This window comes from Lepidothrix coronata, unplaced genomic scaffold (assembly GCF_001604755.1).
Source record: "Lepidothrix coronata isolate B3197 unplaced genomic scaffold, Lepidothrix_coronata-1.0 Scaffold261, whole genome shotgun sequence".
NCBI classification, from domain to species: domain Eukaryota; kingdom Metazoa; phylum Chordata; class Aves; order Passeriformes; family Pipridae; genus Lepidothrix; species Lepidothrix coronata.
The window spans coordinates 590,721-616,174 of record NW_016690441.1 but is presented as its reverse complement, the minus strand read 5'-3'; the positions used below and the strand labels follow the sequence as shown (position 1 = coordinate 616,174).

The 25,454-nt window shown below is 49.6% G+C and overlaps 1 protein-coding gene across 6 annotated transcripts in view; it reads right to left on the bottom strand.

Annotated features, from left to right (window-relative positions):
- Positions 1–25,454, bottom strand: part of HDAC4 (histone deacetylase 4) — a 190,859-nt gene that overhangs the window by 80,143 nt on the left and 85,262 nt on the right. For all 6 annotated transcript variants that reach the window (XM_017835634.1, XM_017835633.1, XM_017835636.1 and 3 more), the window contains one exon: positions 5,949–6,193. In XM_017835634.1, coding sequence (XP_017691123.1) covers positions 5,949–6,193 — 245 coding nt within the window. The remainder of the gene's footprint in view (positions 1–5,948; positions 6,194–25,454) is intronic.

The window sequence follows — 25,454 nt, the reverse complement described above, 5'->3', positions numbered from 1 at the left end:
CATCATGGATGGCAACAAGTAAATCAAAGAACCGGATTTAAATCATTCCCTGGAAGCCAAAGAACCATAGAAATTCCTTAAAGGAGGAGCCCCAGATGTTTAATGCTAAATAAGAGATCCAGCCGCAGTCCTTGGAGGAGCAGTTACGTCCTCTGGGAACTGCTTTGGGGTTCAGGGAGCAGAGCAGTTGGAACGGGAATGTTCTGCTAAAAACAGCAGGATCCACTTGGGGATTTCCTCACTCCTGCCCTGAATCTCTGTGCGTTCTCTAACAATTATCAGTTCAAAAATCAGATAAAACTGGAGTTGAATATTCAGGTGTGGGAACTGCAAAATGTCCCTTCTGCCGCTGTTTACTTTGAAATTTCAAACTGAATTGCCCCACACAGGTTTTACTCCAGAAAAATACGGAAAATTCTGCTCCCTCCAGCCAAGAAAACGTGAAGACACCCAAAGGAAACCTTGCTTTTCCCGATTTTCAGTAGGTCTGTAAGGACCAGTCCAGACCAACTTCCCTGGCTGAGCACTCCAGCTCCACCAACAGTGGCTGGATGGGAGGAAGATGCCTGAATTATCCCAAGACTTCTTCAGCCAAAGGTGTGCAAGCTGCTCTGTGGATTTGTTGACAAACCCCACCCCTCTCCGTGCAGATTTATCCTTGGAAAAGTTCCTGACTCTGAAGCTGAAGGAAGTCCCCACCCAGCCCCTTCAAAGAGAGCAAACTGGTCTTCCCAAAGCTTTCCCCAGGGTTACTTCCATCAGACGTGGAGTTTTGCGGGATCCAGGTCTAAGTCTTGGAGTGGGCTCTGTGCACCAAGAAAAGGTCACTGAGGGGGAACAGGAAGCCTCTGGAAACAACGGGAGAGTGTTTGAGCGCACTGAAGTCGTAATGAGGCACAAAATGTTCAGTCTGGTTTTTTACCACTGGCTGTACCCAGCTGCAGCTTCCTAAGATGAATAATCCTGTCATCTCGGAATCCAGACAGAGGAGGACACCTGGTATCTCCAGGCTTTTTAAGTTCCTCCAGAAAACAGGGCAGGTTGTGAGGAACAGGCACCCCGTGGAAGAGCAGCACCAAAATGAGCAGAGAGAGTCCCACAGAGGGAGCAGACACAGCCAGGAACGGGAGCTGGGACCCACAGAGGGAGCAGACACACCCAGGAACGGGAGCTGGGACCCACAGAGGGAGCAGACACAGCCAGGAATGGGAGCTGGGACCCACAGAGGGAGCAGACACACCCAGGAACAGGAGCTGGAATATGGGAGGGTGAGGTGTAAGTTTGCCCTTCCAGAGTCCAAGGGAAGCGGATGCTTTGTAGGAATCAAGGTGTCCCTGGCCTGGGGACACGGGGAAGGTGAACCCAGCACAGCTCCAAGGGATCAGCAGATGACACCAACCCCCTCAGTAGGACTGGAACATGCCCATTTTTTCCTGTTGAGTGGGAAGGAATATGGAGAGGTCCCAAAGAGAAGCTCTAGGCACCGTCAGGGCTACACCAAGAGCAACTAAAAGATGATGTGATTTGGGCCCAAATGAGCTGTCACAGAATCATGGAATGGGTTGGAAAGGACCCTAAAGCTCATCCCATTCCACCCCTTGCCACAGGCAGGGACACCTTCCGCTAGCCCAGGTTGCTCCAAGCCTTGTCCAACCTGGCCTTGGACACCTCCAGGAATATCCTGCAGGCCATTCCAAGGGCAGGTGGCTCCACATGGAAGCAAAGAGCAGTTTCTCCCTTCAGGATCCACAAGACAACTGTCAAGTTGAGACACTTTTAGGGAAAAAATTTCATTTCTTTACAGTGCAGCAAAAGCTGATGGAAGATTCTCTGAAAGACTTTTACCCTCTAGAACCAAAGGAACGGCCAGAGCTTCACCCCTGAACAAGAGGTCAACACCTCTGATGTGTTACCACCCTCACTCCAAGCAGGAAATCACTGTGTCCATGGAAAGAGAACAATTCCAGGATTGCTTCAGACCGAACATCCTTACAAAGCTCCTTTCCCTCTTGCTGCTTCCACGCAAACTTCCATGGGAAAACTCCCTCTCTGCTGAGGCACATAACGTCTTTTCTCAGATGACAGGAAAACTGGGAGCAGGATTGCATGTCTCCAGGTCAGGATTGCAGGCCCAGAGGCTCAGCTGGGCTGTCCCACCACCGCCAGGCCACTCTGGTGTGTCCCACGTGTGCTCCTGCCCATGTGCGTCAGAAGCCCGGAGGAGTTTCCGGGTGTAGCCATAAAACAGCCGGAGCTGGGAAGAGCCCTGCTCCAGGCTGGGACAGAGCACACGAACCACACTCCCCACGACGTCCTTCCCTTCTCCACTGAGCTCACACCACCTCAGGAGCCTCTGGCCCTGCCAAGGCACCGATCCTGCTCCGCTCCCATCATCCCTCTCCAGCCCCTTGACCAGAAGGCAAACGGAAAAGCTTTCGGTAACTTCCAGCTGATCTTGGCTGGGAATGAGTGACTCAGAAAGGAAAAAATTCCCTGCCATCCCTTCACAACCAAAGGTCAGGCAAAGCTCACAGGGGGACCTGCGGAGAGGCCTTCCACGGCCTTATTCCAGGCTCCCGATTCCGCCCTTGGGTTTGTTCGGGAAGGCAGTTTGCAAGGCCATAAATATTGTCTCACATCTGCTGAGGCACGTTGGGATGGAAAATCCATCTTGGGAAGTGGCTACAGGAGAGAGGAAACTCTGCCCCCAGTGTTGCCCAGCTCCAGTGGCCTCTCTGGTGCCACGCTACGATGTCGAGCCTCAGGAATCTGCAAAGCTGAGCTGGAGCTGTGAGACACCTTCCCTGCTCTGGATGGTGGGGAGTCTTCCAAAGGCTCAGCTTATTTTCCCTAAACACGTCAAGGTTTTCACAGGATCATCACGGGACCACAGAAGGGTCGCGGTTTAAGGTTGGAAGGGACTTTAAAGCCCATCTTGTTCCAACACAGGCAGGGACACCTCCCACTAGCCCAGGTTGCTCCAAGCCCCATCCCACCTCACAGCAAAGAACTTCTTCCCAACATCCAATCGAAACCTGCTCTTTCTCAGTTTAAAGCCACTCCCCCTTGTCCTGGCTCTCCACGCCCACGTTTTCTCACCATGCAATGAGCCCACTGGCCATTGTAGAGCCCTTCCACAAATATTTTTTCCCTCACAGCCTGGCCCTCTCCAAACTGCACCACCTCGGAGAATTTGGCCCCTCTGTGCGAAGGCCAGAACACAATGTCTGTAAGAGCAAGGACTGGGACAGCCCAGAGAAGGGATCACATGCTCAGGCCATCATCCCACCAGCTTCTCCTCCTGATGGCCAGATCATTATGGAATCCAACCAAGTTCTGGGAAATGCCAGAATTTCAGCTCTTAATAGGAAAAAGTTATCTACTGGAAGAGAAAAACAAGCAAGGCATGCCAGCACTTTCCAAGCCAAATTTCACTTACTTGAGAAGACTTTTAAGATGTTTCTTATACTCAGGCTTTGTCTGGGGGGTGGGAAGCAGAGATGTCCCCCCTTCTTCCCATTGAATCCAACCAGTTCCTCTCTTTCCACCAACATCAGGGCAATAAAAGGAATAAAACAACCCCAAACCACAATTCCTTCTGAATGGAAGACACTGAAGACTCGGAGCTCCCCAAGAGCTCTGCATCTTCATTCAGGACTATTGCTATCCCAAATTCCACAGCTCAAGCCCCAGTGCTTCACTTACAGAGGATAAAATGGGGTTTATTTGCTTTAATATCCCCCCTGCTTCCTTCCTGAGCCCTAAAGGAGCTGGACAGCTCAAAGTCCAAATAAAAAGCTATAGTTCTCTGGACAAAATCATCCCTTCCCTGCACCTACAGCCACTGGAACGAACACAGGTGCCAGTTTCTGAGATCTAAAAGTCATCTCAGTGTGGGTTGACTTACGGATCCAAAGGCAAGAGGGATGTTTTCCCAAGGAATATGCATCACAGGAACACCTGGTGTTGGGTTTGGGGGTTCTTTTCTTTGTGAGGTGTCACAGGGTTTATTTCAATAAGGTGCTGTTTGATTTTTAAGGCAATTCCAGTCACACCGAACCACTGGAGATCACTCTGCAGGCCATCCTTTAGTCCAGGCTTAAATCATCCCTATTTTAAGTTTCTCATCCAGCCAAGCATCCACATGAGAGGAAGAAATTCATTACCTCATGGTCTGCATCAAAATGTGGCTCCTCAAAGTCACATCCCAGGTCCTTTGTTTGACCTGAATCAAAGCTTTCACATAAGTGAGAGCAAATATGTTCCCATCACCAGTGCTTTGAGCTTCTCCATGAACTGGGAACGAGCCTTTCTTATTTTTAAAAGATAAATCACTAAAGGCACACAGAATTGCAAGGAAATAATGGAAATATTTGTCACAGAAGTTCCCTAATCCTTTCCCCTCGAGTGCACCGCGTGATCCAAAGAGCAGGAATGGTGCATGGACAACTGTGCACATAGAAAAAAGGGGGGATACAGAATAATTCTATTATTATTCTATTCTATTATTATATGTGTGTGTACACCCAGATACACATACTATGCCTCTAGGAGTGCATCTATAAATGTATTTACACCCAAGCACCTCTGTCCTGACAAGGACCCACTAAGGACAGGGTTTGCTCTTAATCAAACCTCAGACAGAAGCAGCTCTTACAAACCCAAACTCTCTGCCCTGAAAAGTCTGTAAATAACACCCCATTAACTTTTAATCCCACCTTCCCCACTCTGACATGCATTTTGTATTGAAATGCAAGTTATATAAGGTTGAATCGAGGCTGCTTTTTAATATTACATTAAGGCTATTTACCATGTGCAGCACTAATCCCCCTTTGCAGGAGGAGCCTATTAGCAATTCCAAAAGCTCCCGTTGCCATAGCAATGGGCCAGCACTGGGAAATATTTATATAATGTCTAATGTTTGCACTGTGCAACAGCCATCTTCCAAACTGGACTTCCAGCTGATCCTGGGCCTGTTCCCTCCCTGTCCCACACAGGGCAAAGCTTAATTCTGGAAAACCTGGGACTGTGCAGAGCTACCTGCACCCACTGCCCCTGCATTCCCTGTTCCTGCAGGGAATGAGGGCCAGGTATTTGGGCTGCACCTTGTGCTGATGCCAAACGTCCAACAAGCAGTTTAGAGAATCAAGGAGTATCCAGAGTGGGAAGGGACCCACAAGGATCACCAGTCCAGCTCCTGGTCCTGCCCAGGACACCCCAACAATCCCACCCTGTCCCTGAGGGTGTTGTCCAAACCCTCCTGGAGCTCTGGCAGCCTTGGGGCTGTGACCAAACCCTGGGGAGCCTGTTCAGTGCCAACCACCCTCTGGGGGAAGAACCTTTTCCTGAGATCCACCAAAACCTCCCCTGACACAGCTCCAGGCCATTCCCTGGGATCCTGTCACTGTCTCCACAGAGATCAGTGTCTCTTTATGTGCCACTCTGCTCCCAAATATGTGACAACAGTAACAGGGAACCTCCTGATGGGTTGAATTGTACTAGAACTTCCTGGCTGGTGCATTTTTAGTGCTGGAGCAGCAGGAGCAGCTGAGGGAGCTGGGGGGGCTCAGCCTGGAGAAAAGGCGGCTCAGGGGGGACCTTCTGGCTCTGCAACTCCCTGACAGGAGGGGGGAGCTGGGGGAAGTCAGGCTTTGCTCCCAGGGAACAAGGGATGGGAGGAGAAGGAACGGCCTCCAGCTGTGCCAGGGGGGTTTAAATTGGATATTAGGGAAAATGTTTTCACAGAAAGGGTGGTCAGGCATTGGCACAGCTGCCCAGGGCAGTGGCAGAGTCCCCATCCCTGGAGATGTTCCAAATCCATGTGGACGTGGTCTGTGGGGAGAGGGTTCAGTGTTGCGGGAACGGTCGGACCGGATGACCCTGGAGCTCTTTTCCAACCTTCCCGATTCCATGATTCCACGATCCCGAGGCGGGTGCCCGTCACTTACTTTGATGTGCTCGTGTAGCTGGGCCTCGTGCTGCCGGGAGAGCTGCTCGTGCTGCCGCTGGAACTCCGCGATCAGGATCTGCCTCTGGATCTGCTGCTTCTGCTTCAGCGCCAGCAGCTCCTGCTGCAGCTGCTGCTCCCGCAGCGTGGGCTCCGTCACCGGCATGGAGAACTGGTGGTCCAGGCGCAGATCCATTGGCACCGAACTCGGGGCAACTTGCAAGGGCAGTGCTGTGGTCACATCAACTACAACACAAGAGGAGAGGTGAGTGTACGCCACGTTCCCACAGGGATCTAATTCCCATGCTGCGTCCAGAACCTTGGACTGAGTCAAGAGCGGCACCGTTAAACTCTGGCAACAAAAGCACGGCAGGAATTTAGGGATCAAGAAGTTTTCCTCCAGCCATCACCTCCTACAAACACATGTTTGCTAAAAGCAAAGGGTTTCAACACGTGGGTGACCCTTCCTGACACCGGCTGTGTCTCCAAAACACTCCCTCCTGCTCATCCAGCATCACCTGAAACAGGGAGGATTAAGGTTAACCTAAGACTTCCCAGAGAGGATTCATCCTGACTGATGGCGGATGAGGGGATGGAACACGAGGCTCTCACTTCAAGAAACTTCTGCAGAACCCCCTGTGTGCCGTGTAGAAACCCCAGCCAGGCCTGGCTTGGGGGGCATCTCAAACACCAACCAGTGCCACCCCCCTGTCACGAGCAGGGACACCTTCTGTGATCCCTGTTTGCTCCAACCTGGCCTTGGACACTTCCAAGGATGCAGGGGCAGCCACAGCTTCTCTGGGAATTCCATCCCAGACCCTCCCCACCCTCACAGCAAAGAACTCCTTCCCAATATCCCATCTAACCCTGCCCTCTGGCACTGGGAAGCCATTCCCTGTGTCCTGTCCCTCCATCTCTTGTCCCCAGTCCCTCTCCAGCTCTCCTGGAGCCCCTTTAGGCCCTGCAAGGGTCTCTCAGCTCTCCCTGGAGCCTTCTCTTCTCCAGGTGAACCCTCCCAGCTCTCCCAGCCTGGCTCCAGAGCAGAGGGGCTCCAGCCCTCAGAGCACCTCCGTGGCCTCCTCTGGACTTGCTCCAGCAGCTCCACGTCCTTCCTGAAGGCAGCACTGCAGGAGGGTCTCCCCAAAGCCAAGGGGAAGAAGGAAGGGGCTTGTTGTAAAAAAGGGCAGCAACAGACACCTCTGACAACCACCTTTGCAGTGACCGAAGTCAACTGGTTTCTGTTTAAAACAAATATTACTGTGATGCCATGAATGACTAAAAACTTTCTGAATTCCCCCCAGATGACAGTCCTGCATTTCCCAGGATTCCTATTTGCCACATTTCCTGCTTCTCTCCCCGGGGCAATCCCTCAATGACTGCTGAGGGCTCCCAGTGAACAGCAGCTGCAGGAGAACAGTGGCCCATCCTTCAAAAACACTGAGCTCCAACAAAACTGGAAAAAAAAAGGTGGGTTTTTTTCATCCCCTCAGTCAGGACATCAGTCCTATCAATCCCAGGGAAGGAGTTTTAACATGGTTTTTCCCAAATGCTACCATGGAGGAGGGCTCCAGGGGCACAGTCTGAGTGCCAGAGCTGAGTGTTCCCTCTCCCCGCTCCCGGTTTGTGCCAGGCAGGAGGAGGAGGAGGAGGAGACTTTCTTTTTTTGATGGAAACATTTTCTGCAAAAGGTCACATTACTGGAACTGTTGCTATTTTTCAACCCACAAGCTCTCCCCTCCACTTCCCTATTGTTTTCCTTCCTGTGCCCTTTTCCCTGCTCCCCTCTCTGCCCTGCAGGGCCAGAGCTGGGATTCCTTCCACAGTTCACTGAACCACAGGGATTTTGGGGAGAGCACCTGGAGAGAACCACTCAAACTCACCTCAACAGCATGTTTGAGGTCTTTTTCGAGACTTCAGAGCCCCTTCCAGTGCCTAAAGAGGCTCCAGAAGAGCTGGAGAGGGACTTGGGACAAGAGATGGAGGGACAGGACACAGGGAATAGCTTCCCACTGCCAGAGGACAGGGATAGATGGGATATTGGGAAGGAATTCTTGGTTGTGAGGGTGGGGAGACCCTGGCACAGGTTGCCCAAAGAAGCTGTGGCTGCCCCATCCCTGCAAGTGTCCAAGGCCAGGTTGGAGCAACCTGGGCTAGTGGAAGGTGTCCTTGCCCGTGGCAGGGGGTGGAATGGGATGGGCTTTAAGGTGCCTTCCAACCCAAACCATTCTGGGATTCTGCCCTCCTTGGGAATGCTCAGCGCTTTCCTCGTGGTTGGTACCATGTCAGCCCCTTCTCATTCCTGCCCACGGAGCATCCCTGTGGAAAGCATCCAGGAAAAACACTCCATCCCTTTTCCCTGCACTCGAGTGGGACCTGACAGCTCCAAACCAACCCTGCAGAGCCACCTCATTCCATGGGCCGCCACTTCCAGAGCTTCTCCTCCGAGAGGAGGCACTTCCCATTAGATCCAGGTTTGCCAGAGCGACAAAGGGATGTTCTGGACTCCTCCAGTCTGCCATCCCTGTCCCAGCCCTACATCCATATGGCACCTGTCCCAGCAGCAGAGGGACTGAGGGATACACACTGTGTCCTGGGAAAGGAAGAGGGGCAAGTTTCTGCCAAAAATCCCATTACTATGTTGGATGTATCAGGAAAATGGGGAGACAGATGGGATCCAGGGGGAAATGACGTCCAGGCAAGCACTGGATAAAGACACCAGTACAAAGCTCTCCTATCACTGCCCCTCTCCCAAATTTACAAGCAAACACCCCAGAGCTCTACAACTCCCTGAATATCATCCTGAGCGTGATTTAATGCAGCTTTATACCCTCCAAGGCTCTGGGAGAGCTCCAAACAGTGAATCCTACAGGATCCAACCCAGGGAGTCAGTACACCAAACAGCTGATTCCTCTGGGAATCACAAGACTTTTAAATGCATTGACCATTCCTCTGTCCAGCTGAAGATGCCTGAGGCCTGGACACAACCTCTCCCACCTTTTATCCACCTGGACTAAGGGGCAGTGTTGCTGACACAGAGGGAGCAGCCACCTGCTCCCGCTCTCCACAGAAATCTGCTCCTCTCCAGTGCAGCTCCTGGAATTTGTCAACACTGTTTATGCCAAATGCGGTTTTCCTGGAAATCCACCCGTGTTTTCCTACCTGCACCTTTATAATCCAAACACTGTGTTTCCTAAAAGCTGAAAATGCATTTTCAACACAGAATCCCAGAATGGTTTGGGTTGGGAAGGGACCTTAAAGCCCATCCAGTTCCACCCCCTGCCACGAGCAGGGACACCTTCCACTAGCCCAGGTTGCTCCAGCCTGGCCTTGGACACTTCCAGGGATCTAGGGGCAGCCACAGCTTCTCTGGGAATTCCATCCCAGACCCTCTCCACCCTCACAGCCAAAAATCCCTTCCCAGTGTCCCATCTATCCCTGCCCTCTGGCACTGGGAAGCCATTCCCTCTTGTCCTGTCCCTCCATCCCTTGTCCCCAGTCCCTCTCCAGCTCTCCTGGAGCCCCTTTAGGCCCTGCAAGGGGCTCTCAGCTCTCCCTGGAGCCTTCTCTTCTCCAGGTGAACATCCCCAGCTCTCCTGAGCACCGAAAACCAAATCCAGTCTCCAGCAGAAGGAACACCCTTTGTGCCTCGGGATCAATTCCTCCTGCTTTATTCCCTAAAAAGAGCCTTAGCTGCTCCACACTGGTCCTGAGAAAACTCCCCAAACCCCCTGTTTCTCATCCAAAGGAACTCATTCCCCCCAAACTGTGGGCACAGGGTGCAGCTGAAGGGATGGTGACCACAATTCCCATTGAGAGCCTGGGCAGAGCTGCGTCATTCCCGACTTTTTACTATTCCAGGCTCAAAACAAGCCCCTGTTTGCACTGCCAGGAGCTCAGCCACGGAGCCCTCCCGACACAATCCAACCCCCTCTGCCCAATGGACACATCCCCAGGACAAAAAACCCCCTGTGTTCTAAGGAATATTTCATGGAAGACTCAAAAATTGCTTTTGTAGGTCCTGCCTTGGGAACACACTGAAACAATGGGATTCATGACGTGGGCAAAGGCATAAAGACCATATTCATGGAATGAGAAATGCCAACCCCATGAATTAGGAGACCAGATCATGATTATGAATAATAAACTATCTCATGAGCTCTCCCTGCCTTTTCCTTCCCTGTAGGAACAGAAGGAATTTCATGGTTTAATTTATTTTTTTCCACCCTTGGCATATAAGGAAATTTTTCCCCCCCATTATTTTGATTCCATCGTCATGTTACAATGGTTTTTATACAAAGTTAGAAACACTCTGCTGGTGTTTCCCTCCCCAGGTAAATCAAACATGGCTCTACATAAAGGCTGCCTGGGTGCTGTACCTTAATTAAGAGCTAAAGCATCTCAGTCCCTATCGATTGCTGATGGAGATGGGAAATTTGACAGCTTGGCCAGAACACACAGAGTGGGAAAATCCCAAATACAGTGAAATGGGAATAAACTGATCATCTCCAACCTGGGAGCGAGGTGCACATCTGACAAAAAGGGTTTAATCACAGAATCCTGGAATGGTTTGGGTTGGAAGGGACCTGAAAGCTCATCCCATCCCACCCCCTGCCATGGGCAGGGACACCTTCCACTAGCCCAGGTTGCTCCAAGCCCCGTCCAGCCTGGCCTTGGACACTTCCAGGGATGGGGCACTGTCTGGGAAATCTGTGCCAGGGCCTTACCACCCTCCCAGGGAAGAGTTCCTTCCCAGTATCCCACCTATCCCTGCTCTCTGGCAGTGGGAAGCCATTCCCCCTTGTCCTGTCCCTCCATCCCTCATCCCAAGTCCCTCTCCAGCTCTGCTGGAGCCCCCTGGAAGGGGGTCTGAGGTCTCCCTGGAGCCTTCCCTTTTCCAGTTGGACACTCCCAGCTCTCCCAGCCTGGCTCCAGAGGAGAAATTAAAAACATTTCCCATAAAGGTTGGAGATAAAGACGTTACCAGAGAACTCATATGGGGAGTTTCTTCCATGCTTCCAGTTCTCCAAGAGTTCTGAGCCCTCTGGAAGGGATAAGGGGAAGGTGGAACTAAACCTCTGAATACACATTTCAATAGAATTAACAGGAATACCTGAATTTTCCTCCCCTTCTCTGATACAGCCTTTTCATGCCGGTCTTTAAAGGATGAAAATATAGGATTGAGTCCTCAAAACACACTAAAATGTAACAAAAAAGTGAAACCAAAAATTCAGTATGAGCCAGACACGGGCTACTTCAACTGAACATTTAAAATGCCAATCTTTTTACTTTAACTTGAGCTGAATTTTAAAAATATTTAAAAATTACTTCAAAATTATTTCAAAATTTTACAAATATTCACAGAACGGTTTGGGTTGGAAGGGACCTTAGGGACCATCTCATTCTACTCCCCCTGCCACAGGCAGGGACACCTTCACTAAACTTCAACCTGGATTTTTTAAAATCAAAATCTGTTTCCAAAATTATTTTTTTCCTTCTCTCTCTCTCTCTTTTTTTTTTTTTTAATTGAAATTTAAGCAGCACAGAAAAACTGCCTCTCCCATTTAAAATCCAACCTCACTTTCAAAGGGAAAGAGCAGGAAACGCTTTCCCTGAGCCCTCCCTCCCTCGGGCACAGAGCGAGTCCCTCTGGACATGCACAGCTCCTTCTCAGCTCCTCTTCCCTCAGCAATTCCCTTTGGAACAGGGGGAGATCACACCAACTTCCCCAAACCTGCTGCAAAACCCCAGGGATGAGACTCTGGTCAAGGCTGGAGGAGGAATCGCTCCCCTGGCAGCTCCAAGAGGATATAAAGGACACACCAGGACACGCTCCCAAAATCCCAAGAAAAGAGCATTCCAGTTCCTACAGTAACTCTCCAGTGCCTGGTGCCTTCCCAAATCCCACCAGGGAGGGGACCCTCCCCAGCCAGGGCTTTCCACAGTCCATGGATTCAGCTTCTCCCTCCTCTCCAGACCGAGGCTTTATTCCCAGCTAATGAGTTCCCTTTCCAGTTCCTGGTGTTCCAGCCATGCCCTCGGGCCACACTCTGCTAACAGAGCCTTGGAGCACCGACCAAAAATAAATCCAAAGCCAGAGGATGTGCTCAGGATCCCAAACTCTTGGATGTTTCATTGGAATCAGCCCCATCCCGCCCCACTGGACCTCCCCAGCAGGATGCAGAGGAATGTCCATGGATCTCCCCCTCCAGGGATTATTTTCAGCTCTTTCATCCCTGGGCAGAAGCAAAAACCTCATGTGTTTATTCCCTGACTTTATTCCTGAGGGCTGTCCTTGGAGTCCAGCAACAGCTTGGGGTTTTTAAAAAATTCCCTATATTTTGAGAAACCTTTAAATAGCGAGTTGCTGCCACCAGGAATGATTTTGGCATGTTAGGAGCATGGAATTCAAAGTCACAGAACACCGTTCCTATAACCCATCACCTTCATTTTCCTTGGAATCAGCCTGGAAAAGGAGGCAAGCGGCTCCTGCTCACTCTGAGCGCAGCCAAGGGAGAGTCTGAGGTGGTTTATTCTGGAAGGAGGATTTGTGCCAGTGGAGTGAGACTAAATTTTTGGAAATTAAACCAATCCCCCCAGCAGTGGGAGGCATTGCGATCCGGAATGCCGGCCGGGTAGCCCTGGGATCCTTTTCCAGAGGGGCTCCCACTTCCCAAAATGCCAAAACTCCCCGAAACACTGAGAGACAGTGAGATCAGAGCTATAAATAGCACCGAGCTACTGCAGGATCCGACTGCAGTGCCAGGAGAAAAGCAGGGATTTTGTGTGGAAAGCGGAACGAAGCCGCCGAGCTGGTTTTATCCACAGTGTGGGAGATGCCCCAAATATAAGGAGAAATTAATAGGGGAGAGGTAAAATCCCACATTCCCATTGCTATTCAGCTCATTCCCTAGGCAGAACTGGACTAGAGGAGCCCCCAAACTGGTCCAGGAGCAGGGGGTGGGAGCAGTCCCCAGGACACCAATATTCCCTGTGGCACATCCCAAGCATCCTGTGGGGGAGGATGAAGGCACAGGCTCCTCCCTGGATCTGTGCCAGGGCAAACTGAGGGACCAGCCCAGAATGAGGGAATGCTCTGGGTTGGAAGGGACCTTACAGATCATCCAGTTCTGGCTGGGACAGCAGGGAGAAAGTTTCTGCTCTACTGAATCCTTACCTTTACTACCCCATTTTCCAGGAGCAGATCCCAGGGAGGGCGTTTTGGGCTGGAATTACTCAACAGGCTTAAGCATCACAGCCCAGATAATCCAAAGGACAACGAGCTGGAGAAGTGGGAGCACGATTTGCCCCGAGAGGTGATTCCTCACTCCGGGCACAGACAATTGGTCCATAAAGAAAACCAGGCTGCAGCAGCACCGGAGCCATCCCTCAAAGGCAGGTCAGTCCCCGGGAATTCTTGGACAGCGTGGGTGACCTCAAAGACAGCCTGGATCTTTTGTGGGAGCACAAACAGCAGCTGAGGTTTCCTACGAGCTCCACACATGCTGCACTTCAGCAGGGGCTGGAGTCGTTCCCCGCTCCCGGAATATTTCCCGCCCCATGAATGGGAACCAAAATGAATCATCCCCTCAGCCATGGAAACACGTCGTGAGGCGCCGCTCCGGAGGCAACAGATGGAGCTTGAAATGTCACTCACTCATTCATCACCGAGAAACTTTTTGCTGATTACTACCCAGACCTGAAGACATAATAAGATTCTGGATTTCTAAATCCGGCTTTTTTTGGAGCCTAATTCCTTCCCTGGAAAGATCTCATTAGCATGTATTAGAAACCTGCACACAGATCTTATTCCTGAGGATAAGGAAGCCGAAACTCGAGGAGCAGAACTGTCTCCATCTTAAGATTTAAAGCATTAAAAAAAATGTCTCTTCACCGGCAGAAAAAGAAAACCCACCAAACTACCTCCACAACAGACAGAAACCAACCTTTTCCGGTGTTTTCACGAGATACCAGAATGGTTTTGCTTGGAAAGGTATCTTGTTCCAACCCCTTTTGCCTCAGAGCAGGACATCAGAGTTTGGATAGACTTCCAGGGATAAATATCTGGATCTTCCCTTCGTGAGAAGAGGAAGAGTTCAAGGGCAGGAACAAACCTTCGATGGCACAGACGGCTCCAACAGAGATGTCTCCAAGAGATGAGCCTGTGCAAGATTAGGGAAGCTCCAAAGGGAGACACTCCAGTTCCACCACCTCCTTTTAAACCATCATCCCACTCTGTTTCCTTGTTTTCATCAGTGACATCTCGAACAAATGAGTGTCTTGGATGGTGCCAGAGCTTTTTTTGAAATTAAGGATAATGGAATCAAAAGAGTTGGTTTGGACTCTTTCTTACTTCAGACTTCATCCAATTGTGGGAAGCCTTTGCTTCCATGGTTTCCTTGCTTGCTGGGGGTAGGCAACCCAAACCCACAAGTTTCCATAGAAAAAAGCATCTAAATAAACAACAAACAGCAGAAAACCACAAAAATAAATGTATATCTCTTCTTAAAAGGCTCAGGGGGCCCAGAGAAGCTGTGGCTGCCCTATCCCTGCAAGTGTCCAAGGCCAGGTTGGAGCAACCCAGTCTAGTGGAAGGTGTCCCTGCCATGGAACTGGTTGAGCTCTAAGGTCCCTTCCAACCCAAACCAATCTGGGATTCCTGGGAATGTAATTTCACCTGTCTCCTCGTTTCAAACCTTATCCAGCAATTGAACCTCTTTGATCCATCGGGCCAGGGAACTCCCCACCTTCCCAGATCCCCAGGAGAAAGGGACAGGCTGAAGGAAGCCCAGCTGCACTTCTGAAGAGCCAAACCCACATGGATTTCCCACAGGCTTCGCTGTCACCTCACTCTGAACCTCCTCCAAGGGAAAATGATGCTTTAGAGGAGAGAATTAAATATGGGGGAGATGGAGCAGGAGCCAGAAAGTCTCATCCTGAGATTATACATGGAAAACTCTCCATGAGGAAAAGGAAACCCACCTGGCTAGACAGGCAAAGGGGAGATTGAGGGGCTTTCCTCCTGGTCCTCTGGAGCCTCCTAAGGGGTGACCTTTCTCTCAGCAAGAAGAAAAGCCACAGCAGGAGTGGCAAAAGTTAAACTGGAATTCCAGGAGCCATCACATCTCCTGCTCGCTGGGATGCTCCGAGGAAGGATTGTTTTCCCATTATAGCTCCTGTCAGAGCCCAGCGGTGCCGCTCCCGTAGCCAGAGGGATCCAGGGGCAGAGCGGGCAGGATGATGTGATAGGAGCTGAAGGGCAGGTGGGGATGGTGCCAGCTGGGAAACAGCCAGTTTGAGAGAGTGGGGAGGGAGAAAAGCAGTTATGGCCACAGGGAAATGCTGTTGGCTTCCCAAAGCCACGGAGAGGGAAGGGGAGAGCAAAGGCACCTCTCTGCTGCTGAGAAGGAAGGCCAAAACCCAGTCCTTGTCCTCCTGCTTGGGAGGGAAGGGGATTGCTGTCATTAAAAGCAGGAGCACGAGCGTTGCCAGAGATCTGGGCACTGTGAGGCAAAGAGGAGACGGATGGAACACACTCTGGGATCGGCAGCTGGTGATCCCGTGGGAATGGGAGCTCTCACAAACCGCTTAAGATCGAATGGACCAATTTATTTAGGAATTAGGCCATGGTATGTTAATTCCTTAAGATCATAGAATCCCAGAATGGGTTGGGTTGGAAGGGACAGGACACAGGGAATGGCTTCCCACTGCCAGAGGGCAGGGTTAGATGGGATACTGGGAAAGAATCCTTCCCTGTGAGGGTAGGGAGGCCTTGGCACAGATTGCCCTGAGAAGCTGTGGCTGCCCCATCCCTGGAAGTGTCCAAAGGGCTTGGACGGGGCTTGGAGCAACCTGGGCTAGTGGAAGGTGCCCCTGCCCAAGGCAGGGGGTGGGATGGGATGATCCATAAGGTCCCTCCCATCCCAGACCATTCCAGGATTCCACAATTCTATGAAATTTCCAACCTCTTTTAAACTTTTCCTCTTATGGAAAAACCAGTGCAGCAACAAACCCCTCTCTGAATAAACAGATTCTTTAAAAAGGCCAACTTTATTTTGTTCCTATACAAGCTTCTAGATTTAAAACTTCTAATTCCTTTCCTTAAAGGCTGTAGGTTGGGTGCTCACCCCCTGTGGCTGTTGAGCAGCTTCCCAGGCTCCCTGTTGAACAGGATTTCAGGAGGCAGGGGAGGTCTGGGAATGCCATCCCTGCTCGCCCATCCTTGGACACCCAGTGGCAATTAAAAGGTCCCTGACATTGAGAACAGCACATGAATTTAGCAAAACACTGTTCATAAAAGGTTAATCAAGCACTGAAAATCGTCATCTCCCACAACCCCAAGGAAGAGCAATGACCACAGCACTCCTGTGCCCCTCCAGGGCTCTGGAGAGAAAATGGAAAAGGACTGTGTTCCCTTTTCCAAACGAGGGTGCAGGAATGGGGGTGAACACCCACGTAAGCTCCCACTTCCCATCTTATTCTCCTCATCAAACCTCTCTGTGACACCCATAACTCTCAAAACCCTTGGGTGCTTACCCAGAGAAAAGTAGGAAGTTGGACTGCAGCCTGATCCTTCCCCAGAAAGAAATAGGATGTGGAGAGAAGCCCGAAGGTGAGAGACATAAAATATCTATATAAAGCTGGAGATCCTATATGGACCTAAAATAACCATGACTTGCTTTTCAGAGCACTTGAAAAAGAGAAAATACTTGGGAAAGAAGCTGAAGAGGGTTCAGGGATTCAGCCAACCAAGGACACGGTAGACAAAAGGCTTTCAGAAGGTTGGAAGAAAGAGATATAAAGGACATCCAGACAACTGAGGAACAGCCACAGGAGGTGAGCTGAGGAAGAGGGCTTTTAAGTAAGTTTAAGAAGGTTCAGTTGGATTCAGTAGTATCTGGAGACAAACAGAGACGGAAATGGCTCATCCACTGCCTCCCTGAAACGCTGCACATGCTCATCATTGTCAAGGATGGAAATGGGACGTTCGGTTCTTGCATTCAGGTCAACATTCCTGGACAAAAACCTGCTTCAAGGAGGTATCCAAACACACAGATAATCCCTACCAAAACCTTCTTTAGATAGGATTCCTGTTGGACACCAGTACACAGTTAATCCCTTCTCCATCAAGCAAATCATGTTTTACATTAACTGTATTTTTAGGCCACTTTCACGAAGCCCTGTGTGATCTTTAGAGGTCTTTTCCAGCCTTAATGATTCCGTGATTCTGTTCTATGTAAGGATGGATCCATGAGGGCCTATTAACAAAACCCACTGTCTGCACATTGAGAGTAGCACGTTATTTAGAAAGGAAGTTGTTGGATCATATTTTCAGAGGAAAATGATACAAACAACCCAAACCAGCACTGTTTGCCACAGACTGAAGCGTTCAGATCAACATAGGCAGTTTTAGAGCACAACTTAATTTCCAGATAGAACAGAACTGGATAAACCCAACCAAACAAAGCTCCAAGAAGGAAGAAACATGGGGTTGAAACGTGTTACAGTTAGTTTGATCACCAGCGTGTGTTTAGAAGATGCAAAATTCCTTCCTGACCTCACCCAAACTTTGACTCCCTTGTACGATCATCACTCTGTCAGAAATGTCATCTCGGTATTTTAGGTGACAGTACATTTGTTTGTACTGTACATTTCTGGGGAGAAAACTTGTGATATTTTGTAGGTCACTCGGTTTTACCATCTGCCTTGATTTGTGCTTAAGGAAAGTGTTGTTTCTGAAATCCCCGGTGTTGTACACAAATTTGAGGACGTCATAACCAGCAGCATCTTGGTTTTGTGCCATCCCAATGGAAACACTCCTGGTTAAGGGAAAAAGGTATCGTTGGAAGCTTGGGGATGGTCACTGCACATGGGAGCACCTTGGGAGATAGCTGTCCACCACCAGCACCTCCTGAGGCAGGGAGTGACCTGCAGGAACCACTGCCAGAGCCATCCCTGGAGAGCCTCACAGGCACAGAATCATGGAATGGTTTGGGTTGCAAGGGATCTTAAAGCCCATCCAGTCCCACCCCCTGCCACGGGCAGGGACACCTTCCACCAGCCCAGGTTGCTCCAAGCCCCGTCCAACCTGACCTTGGACACTTCCAGGGATCCAGGGGCAGCCACAGCTTCTTTGGGCAACCTGTGCCAGGGCCTCCCCACCCTCATAGCCAGGAATTCCTTCCCAATATCCCATCTAACCCTGCCCTCTGGCACTGGGAAGCCATTCCCCCTCATCCTGTTCCTCCATGTCCTTGCCCAAAGTCCCTCTCCAGCCTTCTTGTAGGTAAATAGTTTGTCAATCCTCCAGAATGACTTTAAAAAATTATGTAAAAAAATGTAAAGCTTATTAGTAAACTAAAACCAGGGTGGGAGAGGTCCTTCACTGTAAAGCTTCTCTTCTCCTTGCCAGCCCTTCTCAGATGCCTGAAGAAGCTTTACCAGCCACCCTGACAGCAACAAAGTAAAGCACAACGACAACTCGCTGATCCTTGGGAAGAAAAACGCAAAATTATTCAGTAAGGTCTTGGAATTTTCTAGCGGATTTGTCCTTGTTTTGACCATAATCACACAAGTGATGCCAGCAGCAAACCCATCTGGCGCGTGTAAGACGAAATATCTGCTGCTCGGGAAGATCAATGTCTCAAAATTAGCATTTGCGTTAAGATCTGGTTTTGCAATGGCTTAAAGGACAAATGAGTTCGGCTGCACTTCAAACAGTTCAAAACTTCCAACTGTTCTACCCAGGATCTCTAAAGCTGTTTGTAGCTAAAGGAGAAAGGGAAGGGACTGAAAACCAGGAGTGACACTCTTCATGGAATCGGGGAATGGTTTGAGTTGGAAGGACCTTAAAGCTCAAAGTCTCGCCCCCCGCCGTGGGCAGGGACACCTTCCTCTAGACCTGGGTGCTCCAAGCCCTGTCCAGTCCCATAGGCCACACAGGTCTTATGGGCCTCATAGGCCCTAGAGGCTCCATTTGCCCCGCTGTCCTCATGGGCCCTATAGGACCAATAGGTCCCATAGGCCTCACAGGCCCTACACGACCAATAGGCCCCACAGGCCTCACAGGCCTTATAGGACCAATAGGCCCCACTGTCCTCACAGGCCCTATAGGACCAATAGACCCCACAGGCCTCACAGGCCTTATAGGACCAATAGACCCCAGAGTCCTCATGGGCCCTATATCACCAATAGGTCCCACAGTCCTGAGAGGCCTTATAGGACCAAGAGACCCCACAGTCCTCATGGGCCTTATAGGATCAATAGGCTCCATAGGCCTCATGGGCCCTACAGGACCAATAGGCCCCACAGGCCTCACAGCCTTAACGCAGCGCCCAGCTGCTGGAATTTTCTTTAGCAATCCACTTTGTGGGACACAAACAGCTCCCTAAGCAGAGCTCTTGGCCTGAGGAAGACACAGAAGGTAACATTAGTGACACTTCAGCTCAACAGGGCTCCACTACAACCACAATGGCATTGATGGTGTTGAATCCATCAAGGAGGTGCCACTTTTAAGCCAGGTTTAACCTCCTAATTCTTTGCTGAAGTCAGAGACACTGTCAATACCTGCAGGCACCTCTCTCTGCCCAGGGATGCACAGCTCAGTATTTTGGGTTTTAAGCAGTGTTTATGTATAAATCAGCAGTTAATATTCAATTCCAAGGTGTAAATAACACCCTGCATTACATAACAGCTGAAATTTTCATCCCATGTAAGAACTTTGTGAGATAAAGAGTAAAAGTGCATTTTAAACTACATAAAACTTAATATCCAACATGCTCCAGGCCTGTCTGAAAACCCCCATTAAAGTGCTTTAAAAGGACTCGACTTTGTCTCCATATTCTTACTCATCTGTCACCTCACGCACCTCATTTAGAAGCAATTTATTTATTTCTTGTACAACAGAATTCTGGTGTAGTTCCTGCACCAGCATCCTGACCAGCAGCAGTAACTTTGTTAGCACATGCAGCCAAATCTCTACATTGCAGCCCAAATTATTTAAAACTAATAATAAAGAAATAATAACATTAATTTTTTTTTTTAAAGCAACAAAGAAAGTGCACCTTGCTAACCCTGGGAGAAGCAGTACAAAAAAGCTTGTTTGGCAAAAGTCTATGAATATTTGAGGATATGAGTATTTACAAGCTTCAGGAATTTGATGGGGTTCACTGATGTACAAGTTGCCAAGGAAATGCATTTCCTGCTTCTCTACTGCAACAAGCCTTTTCCAACCCAGTAAACAGCAGCAGAGCTCCAAAGCTGCCCCCTCTGTGCCAAAGAACACAACTTCTGCTGAAATTGGGCTCTTCTAAAGAGAAAACAGAGCTTATCCAACAAATGCAGGGGGTTTGGAATACGAATAAAGCACATTTTGGACCTGGAAAGTGTGTAACTGGTATCTGTGAGGGAATGATTGGAAAGGTTGGGGTGGGGGAGTGTCTTTAATGAAGTTCTCCTGAAATCCCCCCCTTCAGATTAGGGCAGAGGAGCAGCTTCATCTGCCTGGGCCTCCCTGAAATAAAGGGCAGGGTTAGATGGGATACTGGGAAAGAATCCTTCCCTGGGAGGGTGGGGAGGCCCTGGCACAGGTTGCCCAGAGAAGCTGTGGCTGCCCCATCCCTGGAAGTGTCCAAGGCCAGGTTGGAAGGGGTTTGGAGCAACCCAGGATAATGGAAGGTGTCCCTGCCCATGACAGGGGGTGGGACTGGATGGGCTTTAAGGTCCCTCCCAGCCCAAACCAACCTGGAATTCCATGATTCTTTGAGTGGCACTTGGGATGGGTGAGGTGGGAACGGTGCTCCAAGGCGACTCCTGGCACATGGAGTTTGAAGGCTCTGATGAACACTTCGAATGGAAAGCAACAGAGCTGAGACAGCTCCCAGGGCACAGAAGGGAGTGGAGGAGGTGGCAACGCCACCTTTGTGCCCAACGCTGGCACATGAGGCAGCAAAGGGAACCTGGGCTCCCAGCTGAACCAGAGAACCAAAGCACATCCTGAGCGGGAAGGGACCCACAAGGATCATCCAGTCCAACACCTGGCCCTGCACAGACACCCCAAGAATCCCATCACATTCCTGAGAGCATTGTCCAAACATTCCTTTTGCTGCTCCCTTGTCTCCCTGGGAGCAGCAGGTCTGCAGAAGCAGGAGGTGGCAGGTCTGAGCAAGTCCATGATCTCCCTGCTGTTGATCAGTCCAGGAGGACATTCCACAGCTTCTCTGCCATAAATACCATCTGATGTTCTTTTTCATCCTGACTGCTGGGTCCCCACCACCGAGGCTTCAGGAGAGGACAGTTAAAGCAGAGTGGAGCAATCCATGTGTTCCCAAATGGAGATAAACTGCCATTTTTCCTGGTGGTTCCCCAAATTCCCTGTTCCACTGACCGAGGTGAAATGACTCCTTACGGACATCATGCGCGCTTGGCTGCACATAAAACCAGATGAAGTTTCTTGGCTGCTTATTCAGGACACCTGATCCTTGTGTCAACACAGCCAGGATCTTTCCTGCTCTGTTATTCCCAGCTCTTATCAGCATCAGGACACGGCCGTATCATGTATCGCGGTGGCCGGAAAGCAATCGTCTGAACAGAAGTTAAACCTTGCCCTGTGCTGCCACTCGAGAAAGGAGACTCTAGAATTTCATTCTTTGCAATTTTAAGGATTATTTCATGCCAGTGTAGGGTCACCACGGTCCCCAAGGTGCCAAAAGGGATATTTTATCTGTTTACTTATTCTCAGTACCATTAGGAAAGATATTGGCTGGGAGCCACGTAAATCCAGCCATTCCAAGGGCTCTGCTCACCATCAGGAATTTTGGGGCATCATCTCTGAAGGTCAGTGACTTGATAACCAATGGCCACCTGGAGCTCCACCCATCCAAAGTGGCATGTTGTGGTGGATCAGAGCAGCCACAGCCATGCTCTTCCCATGAATCCAAGCACCTCCTGGGTTTTCCCCAAATGTCTGAGATATCCTTCCATGTGTTTATGGGCTAAAGCCAGAGCACTGCATTTCCCTTCCAGAGGGAACTCCCTCCCATGGACTCTTGTCCCCCACACTTGATGGCCCATCCAGAGGGAGGATGGTGAGGGAGCAGCAGCACCTGGGGCATGAGAAGGGAAGGAACCACTTCTGGGGCTCTGCCACTCCAGTGGAGAATCCAGAGAATCATCTGTCCTGTGTGAAGTGGACAAGGTAAAGATGATTTTCCACCTTCCCCCAGGATATGTCTGCTCCAGCCCTGACTCAGTCCTCTTCCTCCAGCTTTCCCTTCTGCCCTCTCCAGTGTTATCTCTTCCCATGAGCTTTAAACTCCTGAGTCTTTATAGATTTTATCACAGACACAGCAAGGGATGGAGGACAGGGATCTGGATTTTGTTTAGTTCAAGCCATGCTAAATCCCTAGAACAGGGATTACACAAGTATAATACCGATATATATACACATATATACATATGCATTATACGTATAAGTATATACAAATCCCTGGGACAGGGATTTACACATAACATGAAAGAAATTTTGTTTTTTCTATCCATAAAAATGGGGGGGTATTTTTCTGATAATGTTCCACTTGTAGTTTGCCAGCAAAACTTTCGGTCAAAGGTTGGATTCGATGATCTCGGAATTCTTTTCCAACCTTAATGATTCTATGCTTGCCACCAGGAAAAGCTCTTTGGACCCTCTGGACTATCAAAGGCAGGAAAGGGAGACAAGGAACTGTTCCCTCTGGAACACCTGAGCTGGCTTTAAAATCCAAACCATGATGTGTGAGGTTAAATGCCTACACACACACAGTTCCACTGGAATGGCAACCAGGGACAGAGCTGGGTGCTTCTCCCAAGGTCCTGCTTGGGAATGTCCCAGGGCTCTCACTGCACAGTTATTGAGCTGAAGGAGGGGAGGTTTAGATGGGACATTGGGAAGGAATCCTCCCCTTGGGAGGGTGGGGAGGCCCTGGCACAGGTTGCCCAGGGAAGCTGTGGCTGCCCCATCCCTGGAAGTGTCCAAGGCCAGCCTGGATGGGGCTTGGAGCAACCTGGGCTAGTGGAAGGTGTCCCTGCCCATGGCAGGGGGTGGCATGGGATGGGCTTTAAGGTCCTTCTAACCCAAAGCAGTGGGTTGGGATTCCATGATTCCTGAATATTTGGAGGTATCAAATCCACATGCTCTTGGACTCCAGCAGATATGTTTGAGAGGGTCACATGTCCGAGGGCTCCAGTATTTTATGTGAAGGGAATTAGTGTCGCTCTCTGAGCTGGCTTCTAACAGCAAAACTGTTAGTTGCTGCTCAGTTAAGCAAAATCCCTCTGATCCAAGCTGGGCTGAGCCAGCCAGGGCAGGTCTAATGCCACCCTAAGACAGTTCCCATCCCAGTGACAGGCACACCCGGCTTACTGTCGGAAGAGCAGGAATCAGTGCTGCTCCCTTCCCTCTCTGTGCATCACAAGCACCTTCCCAAACCCACTGCTGATCCCCACACCTCAAATCACCACCTTTCCACAACAGAAAACAAACAGAAAAGCCCACTGATTGTCAGAGAAGGATTTCAGAAGCGGAGGAGCAAAAGCCCAAAAAGCCCACCTGCTGCCTGGCCAGATCCGTCTCTCAGGCATTGGAATCCCAGCGCTCCCGGAAAACGACTCCAGCTCTACCCCCAAACCTCACTTGTTTGCTGGGAGAGCAGAGCTGGTGACACATGTGGGTTGGGTGATAAAAGTCCACTGTCTCCTAAAAGGAGATCTCTGTTTGGACAAGGCCAAGTGTCACAAGTCACAGATTCCCAAAATGGTTTGGGTTGGAAGGACCTTAAAGCTCATCCAGTGCCACCCCCTGCTGTGGGCAGGGACACTTTCCATTATCCCAGGGTGCTCCAAGCCCCCTCCAACCTGGCTTTGGACACTTCCAGGGATGGGATGATGTTGTTTTCTGTATATCAAACCTTCTATTCAATGATTTTCCACGTATATAATATGGATTTGGAAAGGCATTATGAAGAAAAAGGCATGACTTTGATAGTCATTTAAAGAGAGAATTCAAGCCTGTTATGAATTAAAAATATTCCTTAAAGACATTAATTCCTAACTCTAACTGGATTTTGGTACTTCATCAGATTTGGGTCCTAGAGAGGTCTGGATTCTTAAAGAGACCTCAAAGCTCATCCAGTCCCACTCCTGCCATGGGCAGGGACACCTCCCACTAGCCCAGGTTGCTCCAAGCCCCATCCAACCTGGCCTTGGACACTTCCAAGGATCCAGGGGCAGCCTCAGCTTCTCTGGGCAACCTGTGCCAGGGCCTCCCCACTGGAACAGGTTGCTCCCTTTGACTAGTTTTGCACTACATATTCCTTTTTAATACATTTTTACCAGCATCAAAGGTAAGAAAAGTACAGCAAAAAAGAACTAGGTCTGATATTTTTCTAATAGAGCAATTTCCCATCATACTTATAGCATAAAAATATGCTCTTATTATATAAAACTGGAAACAACATCAAAAATATTGAAGAGCTTGAGACAGTTTTGGAATAGGAAAATACAGAGGATAAAGGCAGTCACTCTGTAAGTACTTTTTAAATACCTTCTTGTAACAGTCGAATGCATTTTTTAGAACAAATTGAGAAAACCTGTGGTAATTTCTTTACTCTGAGGGACAATTTGCACACAGGTGGTATCACTGCAAATAAAAACCTCCCATATGACACTTAACCATTGCCCACGATGCCCTGACAGCTCAGGATCTTCCAGACCTTCATCAACATCATTCCAGTGATTGGCAGGACAACAAATGGGGTGACGAAGGCAAGTTTTGACCTAAATTTCACCCACGGTTTGGTCATCAGTGCAACCGGGAGAAGTGCTACAGCAGCTTGGGAGCTCCTCCCTCCAATGGGAAAGGCCATTGAATTCCATTAGAAACTTCTAAACAACTTCCTTGTATAAAATTCACCACAAGAACTGTCAGAGCTTTAAAAAATACCTCCAAAAAGTACCATTAAAACGTGCAGTACATCCCTTCTGTATATTAAAACTGCAGCTCCAAATCAATGATTCCAAAGCTTTTTATTAGGTCATAAAAAACTTCAGGCCAGCTCATAATGAAATCTCTAATCAAATATGAATGAATCATCTGATATGACACAGTCCCTTGAATGAAAAACAGATGGAAAAGTGGTGATGGTTGAGTGGTTTAAATCACAGGATGTTAAGCCAAAGGAGCAGATATTTAATCACAGAATCATGGAATGCTTTGGGCTGGAAGGGACCTTAGAGCCCATCCAGTGCCATCCCCTGCCATGGGCAGGGACATCTCCCACTAGCCCAGGTTGCTCCAAGCCCCGTCCAACCTTGAACACTTCTACACATGGGGAGTCCCCTTCCCTGGGGAATGGGGGAATATCTCCTTAATGAACCATCAGCAATTCCCCAGGGAAGCATATGGAGTCTGCTCCGGTATTTCAGGCACTGTTGCACAAGTGATTCACCTGAGATTCCCTCCACTGGCCGAAGAAAA